Source organism: Sceloporus undulatus, chromosome 2 (genome assembly GCF_019175285.1).
Source record: "Sceloporus undulatus isolate JIND9_A2432 ecotype Alabama chromosome 2, SceUnd_v1.1, whole genome shotgun sequence".
In the NCBI taxonomy this organism is placed as follows: domain Eukaryota; kingdom Metazoa; phylum Chordata; class Lepidosauria; order Squamata; family Phrynosomatidae; genus Sceloporus; species Sceloporus undulatus.
In genome coordinates, this window is record NC_056523.1 from 12,978,154 (window position 1) to 13,003,374 (window position 25,221).

General features: G+C 39.4%; 1 protein-coding gene across 8 annotated transcripts in view; it reads left to right on the top strand.

Moving 5' to 3' along the window:
* LOC121921874 (zinc finger protein OZF-like) overlaps nucleotides 1-23,416 on the top strand; it is a 32,550-nt gene extending 9,134 nt beyond the window's left edge. Inside the window, exons 1-10 of one of the 8 annotated variants that reach the window (XM_042450551.1) lie at nucleotides 7,366-7,406; nucleotides 12,091-12,217; nucleotides 14,665-14,772; nucleotides 15,249-15,341; nucleotides 15,701-15,811; nucleotides 16,136-16,228; nucleotides 17,473-17,574; nucleotides 18,394-18,462; nucleotides 19,856-19,957; nucleotides 21,434-23,416. In XM_042450551.1, the coding sequence (XP_042306485.1) occupies nucleotides 14,745-14,772; nucleotides 15,249-15,341; nucleotides 15,701-15,811; nucleotides 16,136-16,228; nucleotides 17,473-17,574; nucleotides 18,394-18,462; nucleotides 19,856-19,957; nucleotides 21,434-22,917 (2,082 nt within the window). In that variant the 5' untranslated portion in view covers nucleotides 7,366-7,406; nucleotides 12,091-12,217; nucleotides 14,665-14,744 and the 3' untranslated portion in view covers nucleotides 22,918-23,416. Of the gene's footprint in view, nucleotides 1-7,365; nucleotides 7,407-12,090; nucleotides 12,218-14,664; nucleotides 14,773-15,248; nucleotides 15,342-15,700; nucleotides 15,812-16,135; nucleotides 16,229-17,472; nucleotides 17,575-18,393; nucleotides 18,463-19,855; nucleotides 19,958-21,433 lie in introns of those variants that run through there. The other 7 variants (XM_042450554.1, XM_042450553.1, XM_042450557.1 and 4 more) reach the window with 7 other exon arrangements.
* Nucleotides 23,417-25,221: the final 1,805 nt, after the last annotated feature.

A 25,221-nucleotide genomic window follows, 5' to 3' on the forward strand; every position in this document is an offset into this window, starting at 1 on the left:
AGATAGTATAAGGGATCTCCTATTTTAAGGTTGGCAGGTTTGTCCCTTATAAAAGATGCCTCATATCATCATCATCATCATCATCATATAACATGCACACACACACACACACACATACACACGTGAGTATATGTATGTGATAGATAGATAGATAGGTAGGTAGATATTATAAAGATATTGTATACATATGTATGTATATGCGAAGATAATAGGCTGGGTTTTATAGTAAGAGAGGCATTCCTGTTCCCACATTCACATCTTTCCTCTCTCTTTCCAATAGAGAATGCCTCTTCTTAGATGGTATTTGCTAGCTGTAGGTTTTTGAAGTTCTAGCATTAAAAATAATTAAATGTTATTCAAATGTTAGGCTAAAGGTGGGGGCACCTTTTTTTGCCAGTCAAGCAATATTTCAAAAGTTGATCCTCCAGCCAATTAGTGAATGGAACATGGCAGCCTTGCTGACTGCTACTTTTTGCCTCTTCTTTTCTGTTCTGGATTTCTTGACTTTGTAATAATGGAAAATGATGAAGAGGAAGAACATCAAAATGGTTCCCTCTGCCAATATGCTGCTTGAATACCATTTATCAGCTCAGTACTGAAAAGCTACAATTGCAATTACATCCTTCCAATATGGTGTTTCTGTGGGACCCATGTACTTTGAATGATTCAGCTGCTATATTGTTAAATTAAACTCATTGGTTTTTCAAAGGACTGTAAACCCAACAGTCCTCATTTATGAATGCTTCTTGCAGTAAATGCGATGTTCTGGCATTTAGAGGTAACTGGGATGAGAAGTATCATGTGGGAAACAGCCTAAGCCTCTGTATCAGAGGTCAGAGGTTTGAGTCTCTCTAGAAGTCATTGAACTGCAACTCTCAGCATCCCTACCCTGCATAGCCAATGGTGGGAAGTTCCAATTTGACAATATCTAGAAAGTGGCACAATTGCCACCCTCTGTATGCTCATATGTATCCTTATCTACACATGTGAAAGCATTTACACATCATAGTTCTGGAATCCGAAAACGCACATTTTAATTTGAGTCCTGGAAGTTCCCAGATCTGCCCTTCTGGAAAGTGTTCAGAATAAAGACTGCTCTTTATGTTATCACTATGGATTTTAATAAATTTTGGACGTGTGTTGTGGAGTTATTATTATTTATTATTAACCTTTATTATTATGAAGCGCTGTAAATTACACAGCGCTGTACATGCAATCTTTTGTTAGACGGTTCCCTGCCCTCGGGTTACAATCTAAAAGACTGACACTAGGGAGAGATACACAAGATGTCCATAGGGAAATTAATACTGTGATCGAGAACATAGACAAAATCAGAGGAATAGGAGAAGTAAAGCAAGATTTAGACAAATCTCTTTAAAACAGAAAATCTAGAAAAAAAGGTCAGTCATACTGGAGGATAAACTAAAGCAATATGAACAAATAACATTACTTCATGAAATTAGCAAAGGGAAAAATGTATCAAGTTGAGGGGGTACCTGAGACATCCCAATAAAATCTTTTGAAAAAATTATTCTCCCTTAGCTTCTTTAGACATTGCTGAAGTTACCTTGACTCTCAAATTGAGAATATTTCGCATAAATTCAAGAGTCGCTAGAGAAAAGAAGCTGCCGAGAGACATAGTATCTATTTTTTAAATACAAGGGTTAAAGATGAATTACTTCAACAGAATTATAAAGAACAACTGATTATGAGGGACAAGGCATTGAGATCTATAAAGATCTACCAACTCAAATATTAAAAAAGATACAATTACAAATTCTTAACGAGTGTGCTTCAAAGAAGAACATAACTTATAATGGGAAAAACTGGAGGGATAATCTAATGTACAAGCAGAGAAGGCTATAATTAATACAGTTGAAGGGCCAATGTTTTCTAAGAAATAAACAAGGAAGGTAATAAAGAAGAAATAGACCAAGGGGCGAAACCAAAGAGAAAAAAAGGGACTTTTCAGGTGGAAAGGAAGAGAATGAGCAAGAAAGGACCCTAGAAAAAGAAGAGTCAGTACTAGGATAGTGAAGAACAAAGGAGAAAAGTACCTATCCTAAAGTCATTAGGTAAGATGCAGACTAAAATTGGATCTTGGGATGTGAAAGGATTGAATAAGAAAAAAAAAAAAAGAAAGCAAATTTTTCACAGCTAGAAAAAAGTGACCTCGATATTGTTGTTTGCAGGAAACAAAAATAGAGATAGGAGATAGATTTTAAGGATTCCAAGTTAGGGAAACTCTTCTACTCATGTGATAAAAAAAGAGAAGCGAGGAGTGGCTATCTTTGTTAATAAAAAATATGAGGCAAAACAGCTTTTGCAGATGAAGAGGGCAGAATAGTACTGGTAGAATATCAACGGGAGGAGAGAGATTTATTTTGGTAAACATTTATGCCCCTCACAGAAGAAAGACAGGTTCTTCGATATGCTAAATCAAAAACTATTGGATATCAATATTCAATTTGATCCTGTCAGGAGATTTCAATGGCTTATTAAACCACAGCGTGACAGGAATTCAGGAAAGGCATTAAAAATAGCCATGGGAGGCTACCTGTAAGTTGTTTATCATGATAGAAGAACATGACTTGATAGACGTATGGCCACGACTCTATGGTAATAGAATGGCTTATCTTCTTTTCGGATTGTCATAAGCCTTTTCAAGAATCGAATCCTTTTTGATTTCAAGGGAGCTATTCCCAAAGGTAAAGAAAATGGAACTGACCCCAGGACTTTATCTGATCATAACCTAATAGAAATCTGTATTTCTTTGATCAATCAGATAACTAGAGTGAAACTTAATGATGGTTTGTTAATTGATGAAAATTTGTTAATAAATCAAGATGAATTAGATATTTTTTCAAGGAAAATTGTACTCCCGGAATGCCCATGAACTTAATATGGGATACCAGCAAAGTAGTGGTAGAGTACCTACTACAAGAACGAGTGAATAAAAAGGAGAGCGCTAGAGAAAAAAAATAATTAATGAATTAACACTAAAGAGGTGAACCTCAATAAGACCCACAGGATAAAAATTAGCAAGTAAATAAAATACTTCAAAAGCACTTCAGTCGGAGATAACAGAAGAACTTGCTCTAGAACTTAAAAAAGCAGACAAATTTTTTTTGAGAATGCCAACAAAGTTAGCCGTTGGCTAGCAAATGGATCAAAAAGAAAGAAAAAGAAATGATATGTGAAATAAACATAAAGGGAAAATATCTAATAAGCGGAAACGATTAAAAAAGCATTCGATTCTTTTATGCAACTTTATAAAGAAGAGTAACATCGGCTGAGGCCCTAGAAAATAGGAAATATCTAGATCACACAAATTGAGAAGAAAGGAAGAAAAAAAAGCGGACTAATGCACCATTTTCACTGAAGGAGGTCATTCAACTATACAAGATCTAAAGGAGGGCAAAGCCCAGGCCCAGACGGTCACAGCTAAATATTAAAAGGTCTTAAGGACGAGGTAGCGGGCCCCCTGGGAAAACAAACAATTGTAGAGCAAGGAAACCACCCTCCTGGACCAAAGCTAATGTTGTATTAATACCAAAAGAGGGCAAAGATCCACTCCTAAGAAAATACAGACCAATATCTCTCCTGAATGGAGATTATAAAATTTTTGCAATGATTCTAGCTAAAGATCAGGAATATCTTTCAACACTAATAAGAAAGCCAGAATGGTTTCTTACCGGGCAGACAATCCAAAATGAAGAACGACTTAAACCTCATCGAATATTATAACAAAAACAAAGATAAAAAGTAGCATTGACATTTATCGATGCCGAAAAGGCATTCGATAATGTTTGCTGGAAAAATTATGATCGAAGTTTAAATAGGATGGATTTAGGAGGGATGTTCATTAAGAACTGAACAAATATACAAAGACCAGTATGCACATTGAGAAATAAATGAGTAACGGAAGAGTTCAATCCAAAAGGGGACAGGACAGGGCTGCCCCCCCTCACTTCTTTTTATAGCTACAATCGAAGTGTTATTAAATGCAATAAGAGATAATAATTAAATAAAAGGAAATAAAATAAAGGCAGAGAAAGAAGATTTAGCGTTTGCGGACGATCTGGTGGCCATAACAGAAAATCCAGTTACGAATCTAGAATCCCTATGTTTGAAATAAAATAATTTGGTAATCATGCAGCTTCAATTGAATAAGATAAACAATAGCTACTCATGAAAAATATGACAAAAAGAGAGAGGAAATCCTTACAGAAAAAAAATGGGTGTAATCCACAAATAAAATTAAATATTTAGGGATATGGCTTTCCAAAGATAATAGAGATCTTTTTTGACATGAACTACAAAGAAGAGGTGGAAAGAAATTCAAATTGACTTAACAAATTGGAGCAAATTAAATCTCTCAATCTAGGTGAATTTCAATCATCAAAATGGCAATTCTCCCAAAAATTCTATATCTCTTATGAATTACCACTTTAATAAAGAAAAAAATGGAATGACTGGTACTAAAATATTAAAGAATTTATGGGAAAGAGAAAGAAACCGAGAATCAGGTGGGAGTTTTGAAGGATAATAAAGAAAGAGGAGGATATGCCATGCCAGACCTAAAAATATACTCATGGGCTTCTAACCTCACCTGGATCAAGATTGATTTAAACTTGATAACAGGGACATATTAGAACTCGAAGGCTTTGATTTAAAACAGAGTTGGCATACGCATATATTTATAATAAGGCTAATAATAAAATCTTTAAAGAGCATCTAGTGAGGATGCTCTCAATGCAACATGGCAAAAGTTAAATCTATCTTTTATAACAAATCCTTTTATGTAACTCAATCAAAGAGGGCTATTTCGACAACAGTAAGAAGGAAAAAGTGGTTATTTATAAAGATGTAATAAAAATAGAAAAGATGGAGAAATCACTATAAACCAATGGTGCTTAACAAAACCTATTATTCTTGATTGGTTTACATCTAACAGGTTAAATCTAGTTATAAGAAGTATGAAAAATCTAGGCTTAGAAAAAGAACCGAAATAAATTGGAGTATAGTGGAAACCTGATAGGAAAAAATATAAAAAAAAAAATATATACATCTGATGGAGAGATGGATGGAAAAGAAATTCATCAAAGAAGTATGATTTAAATGGACGCGGTATGGCCACCCCATCTTTATGAAAATTGGCAAAGGCGTGGAACTGACATAAATTTACTGATCCCCAAGATCTCAAAGAAAACTGCAGAAAATAGCAAACGGTGGTATCTACACCTCAAAAATTGAAAAAATGTCTAAGGGTAGTAGACGAAAAAATGTTGGGATGCAATAAAGAAGTGGGCACAGTGATCATATTGGTGGTCCTGCGATAAGATAAAAGTTTTTTTGGGGAAATTCACTATTCTCAAAACTTTTTAGATTCAGATCATGAAAGACCCCTGAAACTAACTCTTGAATATATTAGCTAATATAAAGGCAGAAAAGGGGGGAAAAAATTGGAGACTAATCTTGTATATTTACCGCAGCTAGCTAGTAATAGCCAAACTGGAAAAAGAAGATACACCCTCATAGAAGAATGGACTTACAAATTACAAGATACGAGAAATGGACAAAATTAACCTATCTTATTAACAATAATATGTAGCAATTAGAAAATGAATGGCTTCCAGTCCTCCTTTTTGGAGGAATTTGTGGAATCAACAAAGATTTGCTACTATACTAATTTTACATCTGTTAAGATTAAGAAGTAACATATGTAATTAGGCAACTGTAATTCTGAAATTGTATCTTTCTTTATTTCTTTTTTTTCCCTATTCTTTGTTTATTTGTTTGCTTTCTTTTTTTGATACCATTAGTTCAATATTGTTACATTTTCTGTTGTTGTTTCTTTTTCAAATAAATAAAAAAAATAATTAAAAAAAGAAATTTCCATGCCCTGATCTTACTGGGCAACACGTGACTTCCTCCCTGGCTGACCTTTTTCCTACCAAACATTAACCGTCTTTTCGGATCTGGACCTATCTCTTCTTTCGTCTTTGTGGTTTCTTCACATCACACAGAATAAAAAAAACCATCTCCTTGGTATATAAGTGTTATGAAAGGGCCTGTAAACTGAAAAGGATGGCAAAAACTAAAATTTATAAAATTGGCCCTCCGTATCTATGGATTCTGCATCCGTGGATTCAGTCATCCACAGCTTGAAAATTATAGATATATTTAATCCAAAAAGTGTTTTTGCCAATATATAGGAACAAAATTTTACTATGCCTGTATTCAATGAGACTTATATACACACATATATACACACCAGGCATAAATATATACGGTATACACACATTTAAACGGGGTTAAAATACAGTAAAACTATATGAATAATACACGACATATACACATATACACATTTAACTATACATACATTTTACCAGCGTGCACACACAATACACACATTTTATAGGGAATATAAATACTGTAAATAAATAAATACACACATACATACTTGTGCATTTATATTATACACATTTATTATAACACACATTTCAGCGCTAATCAGTAGAAGGGCCAGAATTTGTTTTTCCTCACTCCTTGGTTTCACACCTCTCCGAGGATGGCAATGGCAAACCCTCTCTGAAATAATTGTGCCAAGAAAAATCCATGGATAGTTGGCTTAGGGTGCCGTAAATCGAAAAAAAAACATCGAGACACACAACACAAGGGTTTCTTGGCAAGATTTGATCAGAGGAGGTTTGCCATTGCCTTCCCCCGAGGCTGAGAGAGTGTCACTTGCCCAGGTCACCCAGTGGTTTACATGGCATGGTGGAAACCAAATCCTAGCTCCCATAGTCCAGCCCAACACTCAAACCACTAGCCACCCTGGCTGATCATTATCTCACAAATATCTGACAAAACACCATGGCAACTAAGTGGTGTGAAACTGGTTTTGTATGGTGTGTGTATGCTTTAGTGATGCTTTGTGTTTTGAGTGATGTTTTACCATTGTGTGTTTTAATTGATTTTATACTCTCTTGACTAGGTAATGTTCAATTGTTTTTTTAATTTTTTTATTATGATGTTTTTTTAACGTTTGGTCTTGTGAGCCGCCTTGTTGGGTCCCTTGCTGGGAGAAAGGCGGCACAGAGCAGACAGAAGTGAAATAATTACAATTAAATAAATAAATTATGCAGTGTAGGTGCAAGTTGTGGGGGACCCATTTCCCCTGACGGACCAATGGACACTCAGGCAGTCAGAGGAAGGGAGGGCCTGCGCTGCTCTTGCCAGGCGCCTGGCAATGCTTAGTCACGTGACGGAAGAGTGGCCATGAGAAGGCGCAGTCCACCCAAGCGGTGCATTACCGAAAGGGGCCCCTCGGAAACACCGCCCTCACTTTGGGTTTCCTACAAAGAGCAAGGCTGGCTCGTCTCCTGGAAAACTTGAAGCAGGTAAAAACAGAAGGTAGTTGGGGATTCCTAGTGAAAGATGGAGTTGGAAAAGAAGATCCAGCCCCAAGAAGCGAGTGGGGAGAGCGAGGGGGTGGGGATCTGCCCGGGGTGCAATGCAATTCCTTTCCATCTGCAGAGATGTTGCTTTTTGGTGCAACCCAGAAGCTAAGCAGAGCCAACAATGGTTAGTACTTGGAAGGGAGACCGCCAGGGAATACCAGGGGCTGTAGGCTTTACTCAGTGGAGGACTGGGTGTGTCGGGGTGTAATCTACCTGCAAAAATAATGCAGTGGAACCACTTTAAGTGCTACAGTCTCCATCCTAGGGAATCCTGGGATTTGTAATTTTACAAGGTCTCTTCAGCCTTCTCTGCCAAAGAGGGCTGGTGGGCCTCACAAAAACTACAAATCCCAGGATGGAGCCAGAGCGTGAGAAGTTCAAAACACACTGCAGAAACTATCCAGTTGCTCGAGAATCCTGGGAATTGTAGTTCGTTGTGGCAGCCAGAGCCCTCTGACAGAGGAGGCTATATGTCTCACAAACTACAGCTCCCAGAAAAATTTCCTAGCATTGAGCCAGGGCAGTTAAAGCGGCCTCAAACTGGATTATTTCTGCTGTGTGTTTCTGGACAAAGTGGTGCCAAAGTGATTATTTCTATAGTGTAGATGCACTTCTGTGGCAACCTCCGCTGAATAAACTTTGCCCTGTCTTGTGCATTATGTGTCTTTGAGAGTCATTTCCAACTTATGGCAACCCTATCCAGGGGTTTCTGGGCAAGATTTGTTTGAAGGGGGTTTCCATTGCCTTCCCCTGAGGCTGGGAGAGTTGACTTGGCCAAGGTTTTCCATGGCTGAGCCGGGATTCGAACCCTAGTTCCAGAGTCATAGTTGCCATAAGTCAGAGTTGGCTTGAAGGCACATGACAATAACACAATATGTGTATGCTTTATTCTGTCTCTTAAAGTGAAAAGTAGTGCCATGGGTTCTGCAAAAATGTTGCACTTGAAGTTTGATAGAATCACTTTCATTATTTTAAACAAAATTTCTTCAAGGAAACTCAGAAAGAAATACATTTACACAGTATGGGCCTTGAAAGCAACACTGCTTAAAAACCAGTCACGCCGGATGAGCAGTCAGGAATCCATCTATTGATCGGCTGGTTCATCATGTTGCATGTCTGAAAAAGAACAATGATAGTTTTTTTTTGTGGGTTTTTTGGACTGTGTGGTCATTTTCTAGAAGAGTTTATTCCTGACATTTCTCTGTGGCTGGCATCTTCACATTGTTGGGCAAGCAGAATGTGTGGCTTTAACACTTCAATCTTAAAAGTCTCTTCTTGGACAGACCTGTACTTCTTACACAGCCTTTGAAGGTTATTGAAAGATCTTGTAGCACCTTGGAGACTAACTGCTGCCAACTTCTTTATTTCAGTTTGTCTCAAAGTTGCTAAAAGATCTCTCTACATACTGATCCACAGACTAACACGGCTATATCTTTGAATTCTACCATTTGAAGATTTATGGGGTGTTATGTGCCTTCAAGTAAGTCCAATTTAACCGTGTTGCAACTTGATCATAAGATTTTTTGACAATACATTCCACATTTGTGGCATTGACTTTTGCTGCTTTGACTTCTTGCATTTTGGTTAATATGTTCTTCTAGTAAATCCTAGGTTCTCCATCAGTCTGCGAGGTTGACCATTGAGTTGTGTTGGAAAAAACACTTCTTGTATTGTAGTTCCCCACCAGCATGATTCTGTGCTCAATTTCGGGCAAATGTTGACCATAGAGTTGCAACTGCTGGAGATTCCTAGAGAGGTGTTTTATCTCAGGTAAAAAGAACAGTGTTTTTATATGCGGTTTTTCCACCTTCATGGGCACTTGCACCCCGAACCTCAGCGAAGTAAGGGACCACTGCATTGTGCAGAGGAGGTTTGCCACTGCTTTCTCCTCCAGTCCATCGACACAACATATTTATAGTTGCATATAGAAAGAAGAGCGGAACATTCCTCAGATACAGGGATGAAAGGAGGACTGGCTGAAGATTTGATGCTGAAGGAGAAAAAAAATGGAATCAGTGGGGTAAAGTGGCTTACAACCTACTGTATATATTCGACTATAAATCGGCCACACACTATAAGTGGAGGGCAGAGAGAGATAAGAAACTCCAAATAGAGAATGGGCTAATGAAATTGATGACATGCAAATTTAGATACTCTGACAATTGTTTAAGCAAGGAGATAAGAGAACAAAAGATGAATGGTCTCCTAATAACTATCATAAAAAGGTGTGTGTTAGAACAATGAACATATAGATAAATCTGACAAATGTTGGCTAAAAAAGTTAAATTAGTTGAACAAACAGAAAGACTATAATGGCGGGTTACACCACGCCAAAAGGTACGTGCTCAACACGTACTAGGGTTAGGAAGGGGTGTCCTTTCCGGATGCCCTAACCCTAGTACGTGCTGAGCACGTACAAAATGGCGGCACCCTATACACATGGGTGTGCTGCCATTTTGAACGTCGCAGATGGTTTAAAGTCTGCACATCACGGCGCAGAAATGATGCCGCAAGTGTGCCATTGGCGCCTTGCAGAGTCATTTCCGCACCGCAAAAAGAACCCGCTTTTTGCGGGTTGTTTTTGCTGGCCAGGGAACTGTGCAGTTTGTCCACTGCGGTTCCCTGCGCAGCAATCACGGGCGCTGGCAGAGTGCCCTTTTTTGCGCTCTGTAAAGTGCCAAATAAAATTTTGTATATGCTAGTCAAGATGGTAACAGTGAAGATATGTTTTCTTATATATAGATTACAGAAGGAAGTGTTATATAAATGTGGATGAAAATTAAAAGAAAGTAACAAATCGTATATAAAAGACAATTAAGAACATTGAAGGATTTGTTTGTTGGAAAGAACCTATTTATGTATGTAATCTGTTTATTGTTCTGTACATGTAAAAATAAAGTTTAAAAAAAGATCCTCTGTAGACCTCATGAATACGTTGAGGGCAGTTTTGGGGGGCGAAATTAGGAACTTTAAGGCCAGAAGAGGCACAGCAGTGGTGAGAGTAGAGGAGTGTCAGTGCTTCTTTTAGGTTCTCCTGGGATGGACTAAGATCTCGCCTTTGGACACTCTACTTGAGAAGGGGAAGGTTCCTTTTTTGATAACTGTTATGGTACAAGACTTACATTGACCTGCGGATAATTAACCTGGTTTTTTAATCGATTTTTATCTAAAATTTCTAGATTATACTTGATTATATACAGTAGAGTAGCCACACTAGAGGCAGCAAATTCCACAAGCAAGCCCTCCATTCCTGGCAATAAATACAAACAGGTATAAATTAAACAATATGTGCTGCTATTTTATGTCCCCTTTAGTCAGGTGTTTCCAGCGAAGGAAGCTACAGCCCAAATTTGCAAGACCTGAGTGAGGTGGTTGATAACACGGTGACATGGCAGTCTCTCATTCATAGGGTCAACCCTAGATGGGGTTTCTTTTCTGAGGGGCAACTAAAACAAAAGCTGAATATAGAATATGCATTTACATGTTTGGGTGCATCATATGAGGAACCATCAGCCATGAGACAGATGTCTTCAGCTGATATCAGCTCCTGTTCTGCAGGGAAGAATATAGAGGCAATAGGTAAAAGAGGAAAATGAGATGCATCCTGTTTATTCCATATATTTATGCAGTTGCCCAGACAGAAATGTTGTTCCCCATGTTGAGGGAAGCAGTAAATTCCATTTTGTTGTTGTGTGCCTTCAAGTCATTTCCCACCTATGGTAAGATTCGTTCAGAGAGGCTTTGCCATTGCCATCCTCCAAGGCTTGAGAGAGCGGGACTTCCCTTAGGTCACTCAGTGGGTTTCATGGCCGAGGTCAGAATCAAACCCTGGTCTCCAAAATTGTATCCCAACACTCAAACCACTATGCCACGCTGGCTCTCACAAGTTGACAGATTTTATTTCACTAAAATGCTGACATTGCTTCTGGCACAGCAAAGAGTGTTTGCTCTTCTTGCTACTTACCATCAAATCAACTTAGACTTATGGTGACCCTATGAATGAGAGACCACCATGCCTCCCTGTTATCAACAGCTCTGCATAGGTCTTGCAAATTTGGACCAAGGTCTTTCCCGACTACCTCTAAATCCTTCCAGTTAGAGATGCCAGACACCGAACCTAGTATCTCCTGCATAGCATATGCCCTGCCACAGAACTAGGACGAGTCACTTAATGTCATTGGTTCACTTCTGCACTTTGGCCCTTGTCTCTAGTCACATTGAATAATGTCCCTCTGCCCTTGAAGGATTAGAATAAGGATCACAGAGAAAATACAGCCAGCCCTCCATAACCACTGATGCTTTATCCACGGATTCAACTATCTACGGCTTGAAAATATTCCAAAAATACATAAATCCCCCCCCCCCAAAAAAAACCTCCTTGATTTTCCTATTTTATATTATTTTAAATGGTGATGATATATATATATATATATATATATATATATATATATATATATATATATATGGGACACCATTTTCCTATGCTATTGTATTTAATGGGACTTGAGTATCCTTGGATTTTGGTATCCACTTGAGGTCCTGGAATCAAATCCCAGGGATACCAAGGGCCTGCTGTATATGTGAAGAAACATAGAATGAGGTTTTGTTTTTTTCTTTTTGCCAGGATGCAGTAACATTTGAGGACATGGCTCTGTACTTCATAGAAGAGGAATGGGCTCTCTTGGATTGGAGTCAGAGAGCTTTGTACTGGGAAGTTATGCAAGAGAATTATGACAATTTGCTCTCCCGAGGTAAGGATCCCTTTCCTTTCATTTAATAGAGGCAGCTGCCTATGCCAGCACAGTTCATTGTTGTTGTTGCTGTCTGACTTTGAGTTGTTTTTGAGTTATGGCGTCTCTAAGGCCATACGGTTTTCTTGGCAAATTTCTTCTGAGAGGGTTTGCCATTACCATCCTCTGAGAGTGTGTGACTTGCCCAAGGTCACCCAGTGGGTTTCATGGCTGAGCTGGGAATTGAACCTTAGTCTATGTGTGTCAGGTGTATATAAAACATAAATGAATTTTGTGTTTGTTGTTGAATTCAAAGAGATGTTGTAGCACCTTTGAGACTCACTGAAAGAAATAAGTTGGCAGCATGAGCATTCCCAGACCTAAGTCTACTTCCTCAGATGCATTTAGTTAATGCATCTGAAGAAGCAGACTGAAGTCTATGAAAGCTCATGCTGCCAACTTATTTCTTTCAATTAGTCTCAAAGGTGCTACAACATCTCTCTATGTTTGTTATGGTGTGCTTTCAAATCATTTCGGACTTATGGTAACCTAACATGAACCAGTGGAATTCGGGGAACTATATTTTGTGAGACAATTAGCCGTCAGAGAGCTGTGTTGCCACAACGAATTACAGATTCCAGGATTCCATAGCATTGAGCCAGGGCAGTTAAACTGGTGTTAAACTGGATTATTTCTGCAGTGTGGTACAGCCTCAGTCTACCCAGCATGCAGGATTTTCTTTTTCCTCTCACTTCAACTTGGAGGCATCTAGTGTTCAGTTTTGAATTTGCAAGCTAACAAAGACTGGGTTCCTCTTTTCAACCAATTCTACTTTTTTGACAGTCCTCCAATCTCTGACCCATCAGACAGGCGCGGGCTTCCTGTAGAATTCAAATTCAGAGGATGCAAAAGTTAAAAGGCAATTAAATAAAATTCAGAATCAGTTTAAAACCTAAAGTATTAGAACAGCAACAACAAATAAAAGTCCAACAAGTCTGTTTTTCCTGCCAAAACACCCCAATAATATTATGATTTAAATAATGATTTGTCATCATTTCTACTGTGTTTGAATTGTGACAATTATAGCTTCCTCCCTAGGAAGGCTTAAATGGCTCCCTCTTTGCTGTCCACAGGCAAAGGCTCTCTTATTCTGATAAACCTTTGACAAAAGATAGTTTTTAAAGAAAGATTGGTGTTTAGTTTTAATTTATTTATTTATTTATTTCCCGCCTTTCTCTCCATATAGGGACTCAAGGCAGCTACCAATTTTAAAAACAGTACGAGTTAAAAAGTTTTGGAAGAAACATATCCATTTTCTTTCCCCTCATTATATAGAAGGGGATTCCTATTTGGGTCTCCCTCTTTAAGACTGTCTCTCTCTCATGATTCTAAACTGTTAGTCTGACAGTTAGTCTCTAGCCTGACTGTTAGTCTAACAGTCTTCTCTCCATCTTCCTGCTGTATAAGAGATGGTAATGCTATCTCTCTTTACCTAAACCATCTTTAGATTAGGATTTAGTTTTTATTATGTAATTATTTATTGAAGCCATTATTATTGTTTTTAAAACTGCAAACTACATGTTTGTTGTCTTTCTGTGGCACAGGACAGACCAGCAAGGAAATGCCATCCCATTGTGCTGCGCAGCATTGCTGCGGCAACCAGACCACGCAGCATAGCTGCGCAGTAAAAAAGGAGCCACCTGGAGCAGCTCCTTTTTTGCGACATCATAAGAGCTGCGTTGCAGCCCTTACGACGCCATTTCCTTTTAGAGACGTGTGAGTGTTGAGACGCCCACACGTCATCAATACGTGCCTCGTGTGGGCAGTGCCGCTCAAAAATGGGGCCGCCCACATGTACTAGGGCTCAGGAGCGTCCTTGGCCCCAGGATTGCTGCCACCATGCCACAAAGCGCCCGTATGTATCAGACCCTAGTCAGTCTTTATTGTTTAAGAAAGCAGGTATAGATAAAAATACAGTAGTTAGGGTCACATTTCTGCTGTTCTGCTATGAAAGACAGACTCTAACAGATTAATCTTTCATATTTATATATTTAAGTTTCCTTAAAAAAGATTAAAATCTTGGGAAACACAAATTACGCTCCACAAATGCTGACACAGTAGGAAAAGGTGCTTGTAAAAGGTGTTTGCCAGTGTAACAGGCGACTGCAAAAGAGAATGGATTCTCCTTCACTGAAGTTTTTAAACAGAATGTTGGGTGGGGGATGCTTTGGCTGTGCATTCTGGGACTGGCAGCAGGTTGGATTGGGTGGCCCTTGGGGGCTCTTCCAGCTCTGTGGATTCTTTGAGCAAACAGCAAGCCCCTGATGGGTTTGCCTTAGGGTTTGCCTTACTTGGAACCTACTTGTAGGCACACAACAACACCACCAATAAATCCATACATCAGATCCTCATTCAAAGTCTCTCTATTTCTCTCCGTCTCCTTTTCTTTCTGTGTATTTTTGACACAGGAATTCCACTTGTCAAGCCTGATTTGATCCCCTGACTTGAGCAGGACCCCTGGTTTCTGGACCAACTTGTCTTAGAGAAAATGAACTTTGCCTCACAGCCCAAGACAGGTGAGGGAACAAATATGGACAGTGTAAGATGCACCTTTTTTAAGCTGGGATATTTGTTAGCTGGAGTGGGTATTGTCGTTTTTAATATATGTAATTTTATATTATTTTTATTTGATGTTTTTAATTGTTTTTATTGTGATACGTTTTTAAAATGTTTTTATTTGTGAGCTGCTTTGGGTCCTTTTCTGGGAGAAAGGCATACAAATGAAAAATAAATAAATAAATATTGACATTAAACACTAGAGCAGGAGAAGGGAAAGTGCGGCCATTCAAATAAAAATAAAATAAATAACAACAAATAAATAACAACAAATCTAATGGGACTTGTAGTCCAACATTATCTATGGGGAAGGCCAATCTTCTCCATTCTTCTAGAGATTTGTACTGAAAACTTGTCCTTTTCTTGTATAGAATCATAGAATTGATTTGTCCTTCTAACCCCCCCCCCATTTTTCTCACCCTTTTCTATCAACCAGAATTTCCTGATAGAAGAATCAAGATGGAACGAGAAGAGGAGCCATGTGGCCTGCATCAGGAGGATCTGAAGACCTTCCCAGAGACCAATTCAGGTGAGCTACAGGGGCATTTCTGTTTGATTGGAGTTTTGGACCATAAATAACACTTTACATTTCTATACTGCTTCATAGTGAACTCAAGCACTCTCTAAGTGGTTTATAATGTGTAGGCCAATTGCCCCAAACAAGCTGGGGGCCTATTTTACCAACCTACGAAAGAATGGAAGGCTGAGTCAACCTGGAGTCTTGTGGGATCAAACTCACAGAGTTATGACTGCAGTACAAGCAATTAACCATTGCACTACCAGGGCACATAAATGTGCATCGTTAGTCATTTTTTAGCACCCAGCTCCATAATTCAGATCTTAACGCACACTACAATACTTTTTCTCTGTCTCTTTTTCTCTGAGCAGGATTTCCACTTGTTAAGCCTGATCTGATTTCCTGGCCTGAACAAAAACCTTGCTTTCCCAATCATCTTGCCTTGGAGAAAATGGATGCTCCATCACAACAGCCCAATGCAGGTGAGGTAATAAAATCTGATGTCTTTAAGAATTACATATTTACACTCAGCTTGAGAGCAAGAATGGGAAACATGTGGTGTCGCTCAGATGTTGTTGGATTGCAGATGCCATTAGCTTCAAACAGCAGAGCCAGTGGGGATGGTTATATGAGTTGCAGTCCAATAACATCTTGAGTCCTTACAGTTTCCCATTTCTGCTGTAAAATTTATATGAAAGCCAGGCCAGCTCTCCTCTTCTGTAGTCTGGAAGGTCAATGTCTCCCTGCTCTAAATCCCATGTCTCCCTGCTCTACATCCCATTTTCTTACTTTTTTCTCCTAATCAGGGGTCCCTGAAGTGATGGTCAAGCTGGAACAGGAAGAGGTGCCATGTAGCCTACTCAAGCAGGAACCCAAGACCTTCACAGATATCAGCTCAGGTAAAGTAAATGGGTGATTTGAGGGCCTTTCCCTGCAGTCCGTTTACACCACACAGTTATAACACTACGATTCCACTTTAATTGCCATTTCTGTTTCTAATGGAATCTTTGAATTTGTAGTTTGGGGAGGCACTTGAGCTCTCTGGCTGAGAATTGTTCTAAATAACCCTCCCTAAATACAAATCCCAGGATTCCCAAGGGTGTTGCTATGGCAGGTAATGTGGAATCATAGTGCTTTATTTGTACAGTGTGAAAAGGCCCTGGATTTTGCGCCATGACTATTCCTTCCTATCCCTTACATGGCTTCTACACATCTCCCTTCAAAGTAGCTCTGGTTGTGAAGAGAGCACATTTCCCTTGCATCATTCCACAATATTGCTTGGCTGAGGCAAACATTTCTGCAGGCTATACTTTATTGTTAACTCCACGCATCTGAGGAAGTAGAGCAAGTATATTGTTTCAGTACCTTTTTTATTCAAAACTAATCACTCTGCGCACATGGAATGAAACAGCCTGGTCAGGTAAGCCTTGCCTAAGTACCCAGAAATGTTTGGGACTTTTTAGAGATCACTTTATGGTTTCTCCCAAAATGCATTCAGGGATCCCCCCCTGCACTTTCACTACCCTCTGGTTTTATTATGATTTTCGTATTGGTGCCTAAACCTATAAGCCTTTTAAACATACTGGAGGTAGCTGCTGAGGAAAACTTATCTGCTGACCCTTTTTCTCTCCATTTACCTTTATTTACTGTTTACCTTGCCTGTAGGCAGACATACATAGTTACAGTAGGATCGGCTAGAGCAGAATCGTACTCTTTCCTGGCTCAAGCTTTACTGCATTGTTTGCTGCAAACATGCTGCTTCAGCCTCCCCTTCACCATCCTCCCAGTGCTGATGTTGCTAAAGAGCTTCCAGCTAGGAAGAAGATGAAGAGGAAAAGTGGACTGGGCAGACTTGATAAGGTTTTGTAAAAAGGATTTTCACTGTCAGAGGCTTTTTAAACTGAGCTATGCCTGTATTGTGTTTTAGTCTGTAGGTCATCCTGAGTCCTGGATTAAGGGGGAAAGATGGGATACAGATGGAGAGAATGATGATGAATTATTATGAAGTCAATGAATTTGTCCAACATCCAGGATTCGTATTGATTCTCCTAGCTACCAGGCCAAGGGTGTTGTTTTGTTTTTTACATTACCTGAATCCTCTGTTAGTGACTAGTTGTCTCCATGCCTCTTTCCTTCAATTCAGGATTTCCTGGTGTTATAATAAAGCAAGACAAAGAAGAGAAGATGTGTGTTATGGATCACCAAGGATCTGAGGAAAGTCTTAGCATTGCTCCGGATCAGCCAGGTGAGAGAATAGTTCATATAACTGGAGATTTATAATCAGTTTTATCTCATAGGACACACTGCTTTATATCACAATCAGGCTATCTATTGCTCTTCCAATCCCCTGAATTCTGACCAGCAATGTCTCTCCAGGGTTTCAGGCAGAAAGTCTGGATTCCTTTTTTAACTCCGAGGTGAGTAACATTTCCATGATCATCTCTCAGAAGCTGCTTGCTTGCCTATTAGGCTCAATATGGGCCTCTCCATTATGGAACTAGCTGGCGCAAATGGGGGTGAATTTCATTTCAGGGTGTTCTTTTTTAAAAAAAGATTATCATAATTTACAGATTTCACACACTGGCCAGAAATTATGTGTTGTTTTTTAAAAATCTAGTTAATAGCAAAAATAACAGAATTGTCTATCCATTGCTAGATAAGACTAAAAACGGTGTAGTTTATCATTTTGCTAGCATTGTAACCAACCAAAGGTCTTTGGGAGTCATGCATCAGAGTATGAATTCAATTCCACTATCCCACTTGGCATCATAAACTGCTGGTATACATTGGTATCACAGAAGACACCATCTGAAGAGACATATCCCATCCCCATCCTTGCTCTTTTTCTCTAAAAGGGAATTTCTTTTGTAAGAGGGTGTTTGTCTCCTGCAGTTTTTAGAAGTACTTGGCATGAAAATGAATTCAATGGAAAAATTAAATTGAGGAGATTTTTTCCCCTGCCAGTTGGTCAAAAATATTCCAAAGGTGATTTGTCCAACTAGTTTGCAGATGAACCCTGCCAATCCTGCTGAACTCTCCTTCTTGCTTCATTCCCTTATTTTAGGATTTCCTGACCTTGTAATAAAGGAAGAGGAAGAAGAGGAGCTGAGCAAGGGATCAAGGGAAAGCCCAGGTGCGATTTATTTATTTATTAAAATATTTATACCCTGCCTTGTATCAGAGATTTTAGGGTGGCTTACAAACAGCATTAAAACACGCTTTCAACTCCACAGGATCCTGTTAATATTAAGTCAGGGCCTTCCTGGTGTCTGATCCTCAGCTGTCCCTCCTCTCTAGGGAAGCCAAATAGGCATTCTCCTTTATTGTCTTCCACCTACTATTTTTTATTTATTTTAAAACAAAATACTATTTGTCAAGTCATGCATTTTAAATTGTTCTTCATGTCACTGACAATTTAATAGCATTTTAACAGTAACCTTTAATACGTTTTAGCTAAACAGATATATCCCAGTTAATGAAGTAGATATGTTCCTGGACATTATGACCTTAGCAGAACATTTGGCACCTGAAATAACTTGGAAAGTCAGATATAAGATGGAAAGAATAGGGATAAATGCCAGCATTACCAAAAAATAAATAAACACAGAATAAACAAAACCACCACAAGAACAAACAAAGAAAGAAAAAAGAAAAGAGAGTTCAATAATTTTTTAAATTCAAAACTCCTTACTGTCTACACATGGAATGAAACAACTTGGCCAGATAAGCCTTGCATAAGTACACAAAAATATTTAGGACCTTGTAGAGATCATTTTATGCTTTCTCCGAAAATTCATCCAGGGATTTCTGGTGCCACAATAAACTACAATGCCCATGATTCCCTAACATTGAGCCTGGGAAGTTAAAATGATGTCATACTGGATTATTTCTGCAATGTGTTTTGGACCTCAAGTTATAAGCCTAAGCCTTTTTAACATAGTGGAGGTAGCTGCTTATCTGCTTACCCCTTTTCTCTCTGATTTGTTGTTCGTGCAAACTCAGTAAGGGCCTGTTGGGGTTTACTTTTATTTGTAGTTTACCTTGCCTGTTGCAGAAAGACAGATTCACTTACACTAGGAGCTTATCACTACAGCAAAATCCTGATCTTTTGCAACTCAAGCTTTATTGCATTGTTTACCACACACACATAGCTGCAACCACTCCTTCACCATCCCCTCAGTGCTGATGTTGCTAAAAAGCTTCCACCTAGGCAGAGGATGAAGAAGAAATGTTAGTCTGAGCAGGTGTGATGAGGCTTTGTTAACTGCATTGTGTTTGCTTTAGTTTATAAATCACTTTGAGTCCTGATTTAAGGGGAAAAGATGGGATTCAAATAATGATGTTGATGATAATGATGAATTATTATTATTATTATTATTATTATTAAGTCAGTGAATTTGTCCAACTTTCCAGACTCAGTATTATTCTCCTAACTACCAGGAAAAGGGTTTTTGTTTTGATTTTTTGCATTACCTGAGACTGCTGGTAGTGATTCCTTGTCTCCATGCCTCTTTATTTCAATTCAGAATTTCCTGATGTTATAATAAAACAGGAGGAAGACGAAAAGATCTGTATTATGGATCACCAGGGATCTGAGGAAGGTCCTAGTACTGCTGTGGATCAGTCAGGTGAGGGTTCATTTAACTGGAGGTTCATCATTAGAGTTATCACATAGGATACATTGCTTTATTCCACAATCAGATTATCTATCTGACTGCATCTGTACTGCAGAAATAATCTGGTTTGAAACCACTTTAAGTCCCATGGCTTAATGCTATGGAATCCTGGGAAGTGTATGTTGTTGCGGCACCATTGTGGAGCCATTTTGAGACTTGACTGCATAGGAAAACTGGAGCGTGTAAAAAGGAGGGGAGTAAAAATGGTGAAGGGTCTGGAAACCATGCCCTATGAGTAACGACTTAGGGAGCTGGGTATGTTTAGCCTGGAGAAGAGATGTTTAAGAGGTGATATGATAGCCCTTTTAGGTATTTGAAGGGGTGTCATACTGAGGATGGAACAAGCTTGTTTTCTCCTGCTGCAGAGAATAGAACATGGGGCAGTAGATTCAAACTGCAGGAAAAGAGATTCCACCTAAACATTAGGAGGATCTTTCTGACAATGAGAGCTGTTCGACAGTGGAACACACTCCCTCAGAGTGTGGTGGAATCTCCTTCTTTGGAGGTTTCTAAACAGAGACTGAATGGAATCTGTCAGGAATGCTTTGATTTTGAGTTCTTCCATGGCGGGGGTTGGACTGGATGGCCCTTGCAGTCTCTTCCAACTCTATGATTCTAAACAGATCTTTGGACTTGCTGTGTAGGGGAGTGTAGGCTGTATGGGGAGTACAGCCTATGGGGAAAGTCGTGGGGGAAACTTGACCATGGCAGACACCAATACATGATTAACAATAATATTAAGGAGAAGGAGAAGGAAAAGAAGAAGAAGAAATTATGTGTGTGTGTCCACCTGTCTCTGCTATAGGTCTAAGACTATACAACCTAGACTCTTGGAAATAGACATGGATGGTGGAACCACTCAAAGTGATTATTTTAGTATTACTTTGTTTGAAAAACATATTAATTAATTAACCTGTCTAACCTACCATGGAACAATGGAAAGACTTTTTACATGATCATTTAAGGAGGTGCCCAAGTACAAAGTGTCACCTGCTACCAAGGCAGCCAAAAATGGAAATGTAATTCTATATTGCATCAACATAAATACAGTATTCAGACCTAGTGAAATAATAGAGCCAGTGTGGTGTAGTGGTTTGAGTGTTGGGACTACAACTCTGACAAGGGCTTGATTCCCAACTCAGGCATGAAACCTCCTGGGTGACCTTGGGCTGGTCACATGTTCTCAGCCTCAGGGAAAGGCAATGGGAAACCGCCCCAAAACAAATCTTGCCAAGAAAAAGACCATGATAGGTTCACCTTAGGGTTGCCATAAGTCACAAATGACTTGAAGGCATACAACAATAATAACAACAAAAGTGCATATTATCTTTCAGGATCTTCATATTTTGTTCTGTTTCCTTTCTGCTCCCTAAGACTCCTCTCACTAATTTGGGATTTAATTTTGTCAACTCTTGTCCTTCTACTCAGCAGATAACTGGAGGAAAGCTAACATATGTGCTCAGTGTTGGATATCTTTTTCGCAAACATTGGATCTCAGAAGCCACCAACAATTCAAATTGACTGAAAAGGAAAGTTATTTGAGAGTCAAGTTCGCCAAATGCATCAGGTGTGGAAAAGATTTTGCACAACCGCGGGCACTTCAGCTAAAAGAGAGTGTCCGCACTGGGAAAAATTGCGTTAGATATGAGGCATTTGAGAAATATCCTTCTTGTGATTCAAAACATGTAACCCATGAGAGAGTTCACATGGGAGAGAAACCATTCAAATGCCAGGATTGTGGGAAATGTTTTGCTTATAATTCCCATCTTCTGATACATGAAAGAGTTCACACAGGAGAAAAACCATACAAATGTCTGGAGTGTGGAAAGAGTTATGCTCATGGTTCAACCCTGGTCAAGCACCAAAGAGTCCACACAGGTGAGAAACCATACAACTGTCAGGAGTGTGGGAAATCTTTCTTTTCTAGTTCACAGCTTGCAATGCATCAACGAGTCCACACAGGAGAAAAACCATTCAAATGCCAGGATTGTGGGAAATGTTTTGCTTGTAATTCCAATCTTCTGATGCATGAAAGAGTTCACACAGGAGAGAAAGCATACAAATGCCAGGAATGTGGAAAATATTTCGCTCGAAATTCACAGCTTGCGAGACATCAGATAATCCACACAGGGGAGAAACCTTATCTGTGCCAGGAATGTGGAAAATCATTTTGTTCCAAGACAGAACTTGTGACACATGAGCGGGTCCACACAGGAGAAAAACCATACCAGTGCCAGGAGTGTGGGAAATGTTTTGCTCGAAACTCCCAACTTGCAAAGCATCAGACAGTTCACACAGGAGAAAAAGCATACAAATGCCAGCAGTGTGGAAAATGTTTTGCTCAGAACGCCCACCTTGTAAGTCACCAGAGTGTCCATACGGGTGAGAAACCCTACAAATGCCAAGAATGTGGGAAATATTTCGCTCGCAGTGCACAGCTTGCAAGACACCAGAAAATCCACACAGGGGAGAAGCCCTATCTGTGCCAGGAATGTGGGAAATGCTTTTATCAGAAGACAGAACTTGTTGCCCATCGGAGGTTCCACACAGGTGAGAACCCATACAGATGCCAGGAGTGTGGGAAGTGTTTTTCTCACAGTTCACCACTTGTGAAGCATCAGAGAGCCCACAGAGGGGAAAAAGCCTTTAAGTGCCAAGAGTGTGGGAAATGTTTTGGTCAAAATATACACCTTGTGAACCACCGAAGAGTCCACACTGGAGAAAAGCCATACAGGTGCCATCAGTGTGGTAAATGCTTTGCTCAAAATGCACCTCTTATGAGGCACCAGAAAGTGCACACAGGAGAGAAGCCACTCAAAATCCAATGTCTTGATTACAGTTCAGACCTTGCTGACATCCAGACAGGTTCAGACCACCTCCAGAATGTCCAAATGGAAGACAATCCAAACTAAACACCACCAAGTCCAGATGGGAGAGAAATTATCCCTTTGCTAAGTGTGTCGGAAATGTTTTGATTGCGAGTCACAAAGGAGTCCTCGAAGGAGAAATAATATAATGCTGCCATGAATGGGAGATATTTTTTGACACATGTCTAATGTTATGAACTGCCAGAGAGTTCCACATGGGAGAAGAAACTGTAAAAAATAACTAGCAGTGGGGAAGATGTTTATTTGGAGACCTGACCTTGTGATCCACCTGAGAGAAAACAAATCTAATTGGAGATTTAACAGGAGAAAATGCTTTCATAGATCATTTGCAACTGTATGCTGAGAGTTGGTTTAATTTTAAAGAGCGTGGGAAAAGATTCTTGCAACCCAAGCCAATACTTGTGTCTCCAGAGTAGAGAGAAGCCTGCCAGAGTAACCTGAGGAACATTTTTCTCTTTTAGCACATCTGAAAACATGCTACAGAACTCACACAAGAAGACTACAAATAAACCCTTTAAATGCACAGAATGTGTGGAGAAATGTGTGTTTTTTAAAAATTACATTGTGTATCCTGAGAGTCTTCTGTAAAGTCCCAACATGAGACATGTCAGTGGTAGGCGTCTTGGAAGACGTTTGGTCACCCAAAATAATTTGTGGATCACCAGAAGGTTCCACACAGGAAAGAAAATGTAGAAATGCTTGGGAATGTGGGAAGGTATATAATGAAGATGAACCTGCTTTGACTTCAGGCTAACATTCTGAAGAGCCTTTTCAGAACCTCAGGGAAGAAAGCCTCTTGTAGTAAAAAATCCAGTAGGTCTGGCCAAGGCCTAGAATCGAGAGTGAGCAACTGCAGGGATCAGGGAGATGGGACATTTGCCTTCCCATGGAGTCCCATACACCTTCATGTGCTTTTTAGGGTCTATGGGGGGCATAAACTTAGAGAGTCCTAGGTTGTTTTAAGCCCGAGAGAGAGCTTTTTGGAAAAAGGAAGTAAATAGAAAGGTAACTTCTGGTTTACAGCCTGTTGGGGGAAAAGAATTTGCTAAATATTTCGAGATTATTTGCAACATTTCTACCAATATTTTGTACCAAAAACCTCACAGTTTACAGTAACTCTAAAAGTGAGTAAAAAATAACAGGCCTAGGTATTGCCCAATCCTTATTTTCAGGGCTGTAATCTTTAAAGACACTGTGACAGATCTCTCCTCCTAGGTTGTCCTGCCATGCAGGAAGACACAATGAAAGTATTCCCAACAGATGGCCACCCAGCCTCTGCTTAAAATCCTCCCTAAAGAAGGAAAATCTACTACGCTTCGAGGCAGCACATTCCACTTTTGAACAGCTCTGTCAGGGGGATTAAGTGGAATCTGTTTTCCTGTAGCTTCAGTTCCATTGCTCCATGTCCTGTTCTCTGGAACAGCAGAAAACAAACTTGCTCAATCCTTGATGTGACATGCTTTCAAATATTTAAACATGACTATCATATCACCTCTTGTCCTTCTCTCCTCCAGGCTAAACATAGCTCCCTAAGTCACTCCACATAGAGCTTGATGGTTTCCAAATTTCTCACCATTTTGGTTGCCCTCTTCTTGACATGTTCCAACTTGTCAATATTCCAGGTGAGGCCTGACCAAAGCAGAATAGAGTGGCACAATTACTCTCCTCAATTCTAGACAATGGACTCCTATTGATCTGCTCATTTACCAGTTCCAGCATAGATAAACATTCTGTCCATCTGTGATAATACCAAAGGTATGACATATCCCATCATCCAAGAATACAAAGCAAAGTAGATATAGCATAAATGACTAACAAGCGTGGCAGGAACTCTCAGGGACTCAGATCCTGACAGATGAGTGTTTTGAATTTTCTGAAACTGGGCCAACATTTTCTCTCACACAGTTAATCGTGGTTTGGTGTGTATATGTGTTTTCTTTGAACTTTCCAACTTGGAAAAAGTAGAAAAGCTAATTGTTAATAATGAAGAGAAAGGATCCAGCCAGCATAGTGCGAGTGGCCTGGCATATGGCAAATGAGTGGCCTCTGATGCTCAATATCCGCATTTCGAAAAGATGAATGAGATTAGAGTGACCTGCAGCTCTTCAAGGGACACGGACTGAGAAGTGGGTTCTCCAGTTCTCCCCATTCTGGGGATGTTAAAAATTAATCTGCCCTAGGTGGCAGATAGACTAGGTACACCACTGGGCTAATATTTCAGTTTTTTGTGGTACCAAATATTTCATTTTGTTTTGCTTGATTCCAGCCAAATGAATTACAATACACTGGAACTTATTGTGGGCTTATTTCCTATACCTTATTTCTTCT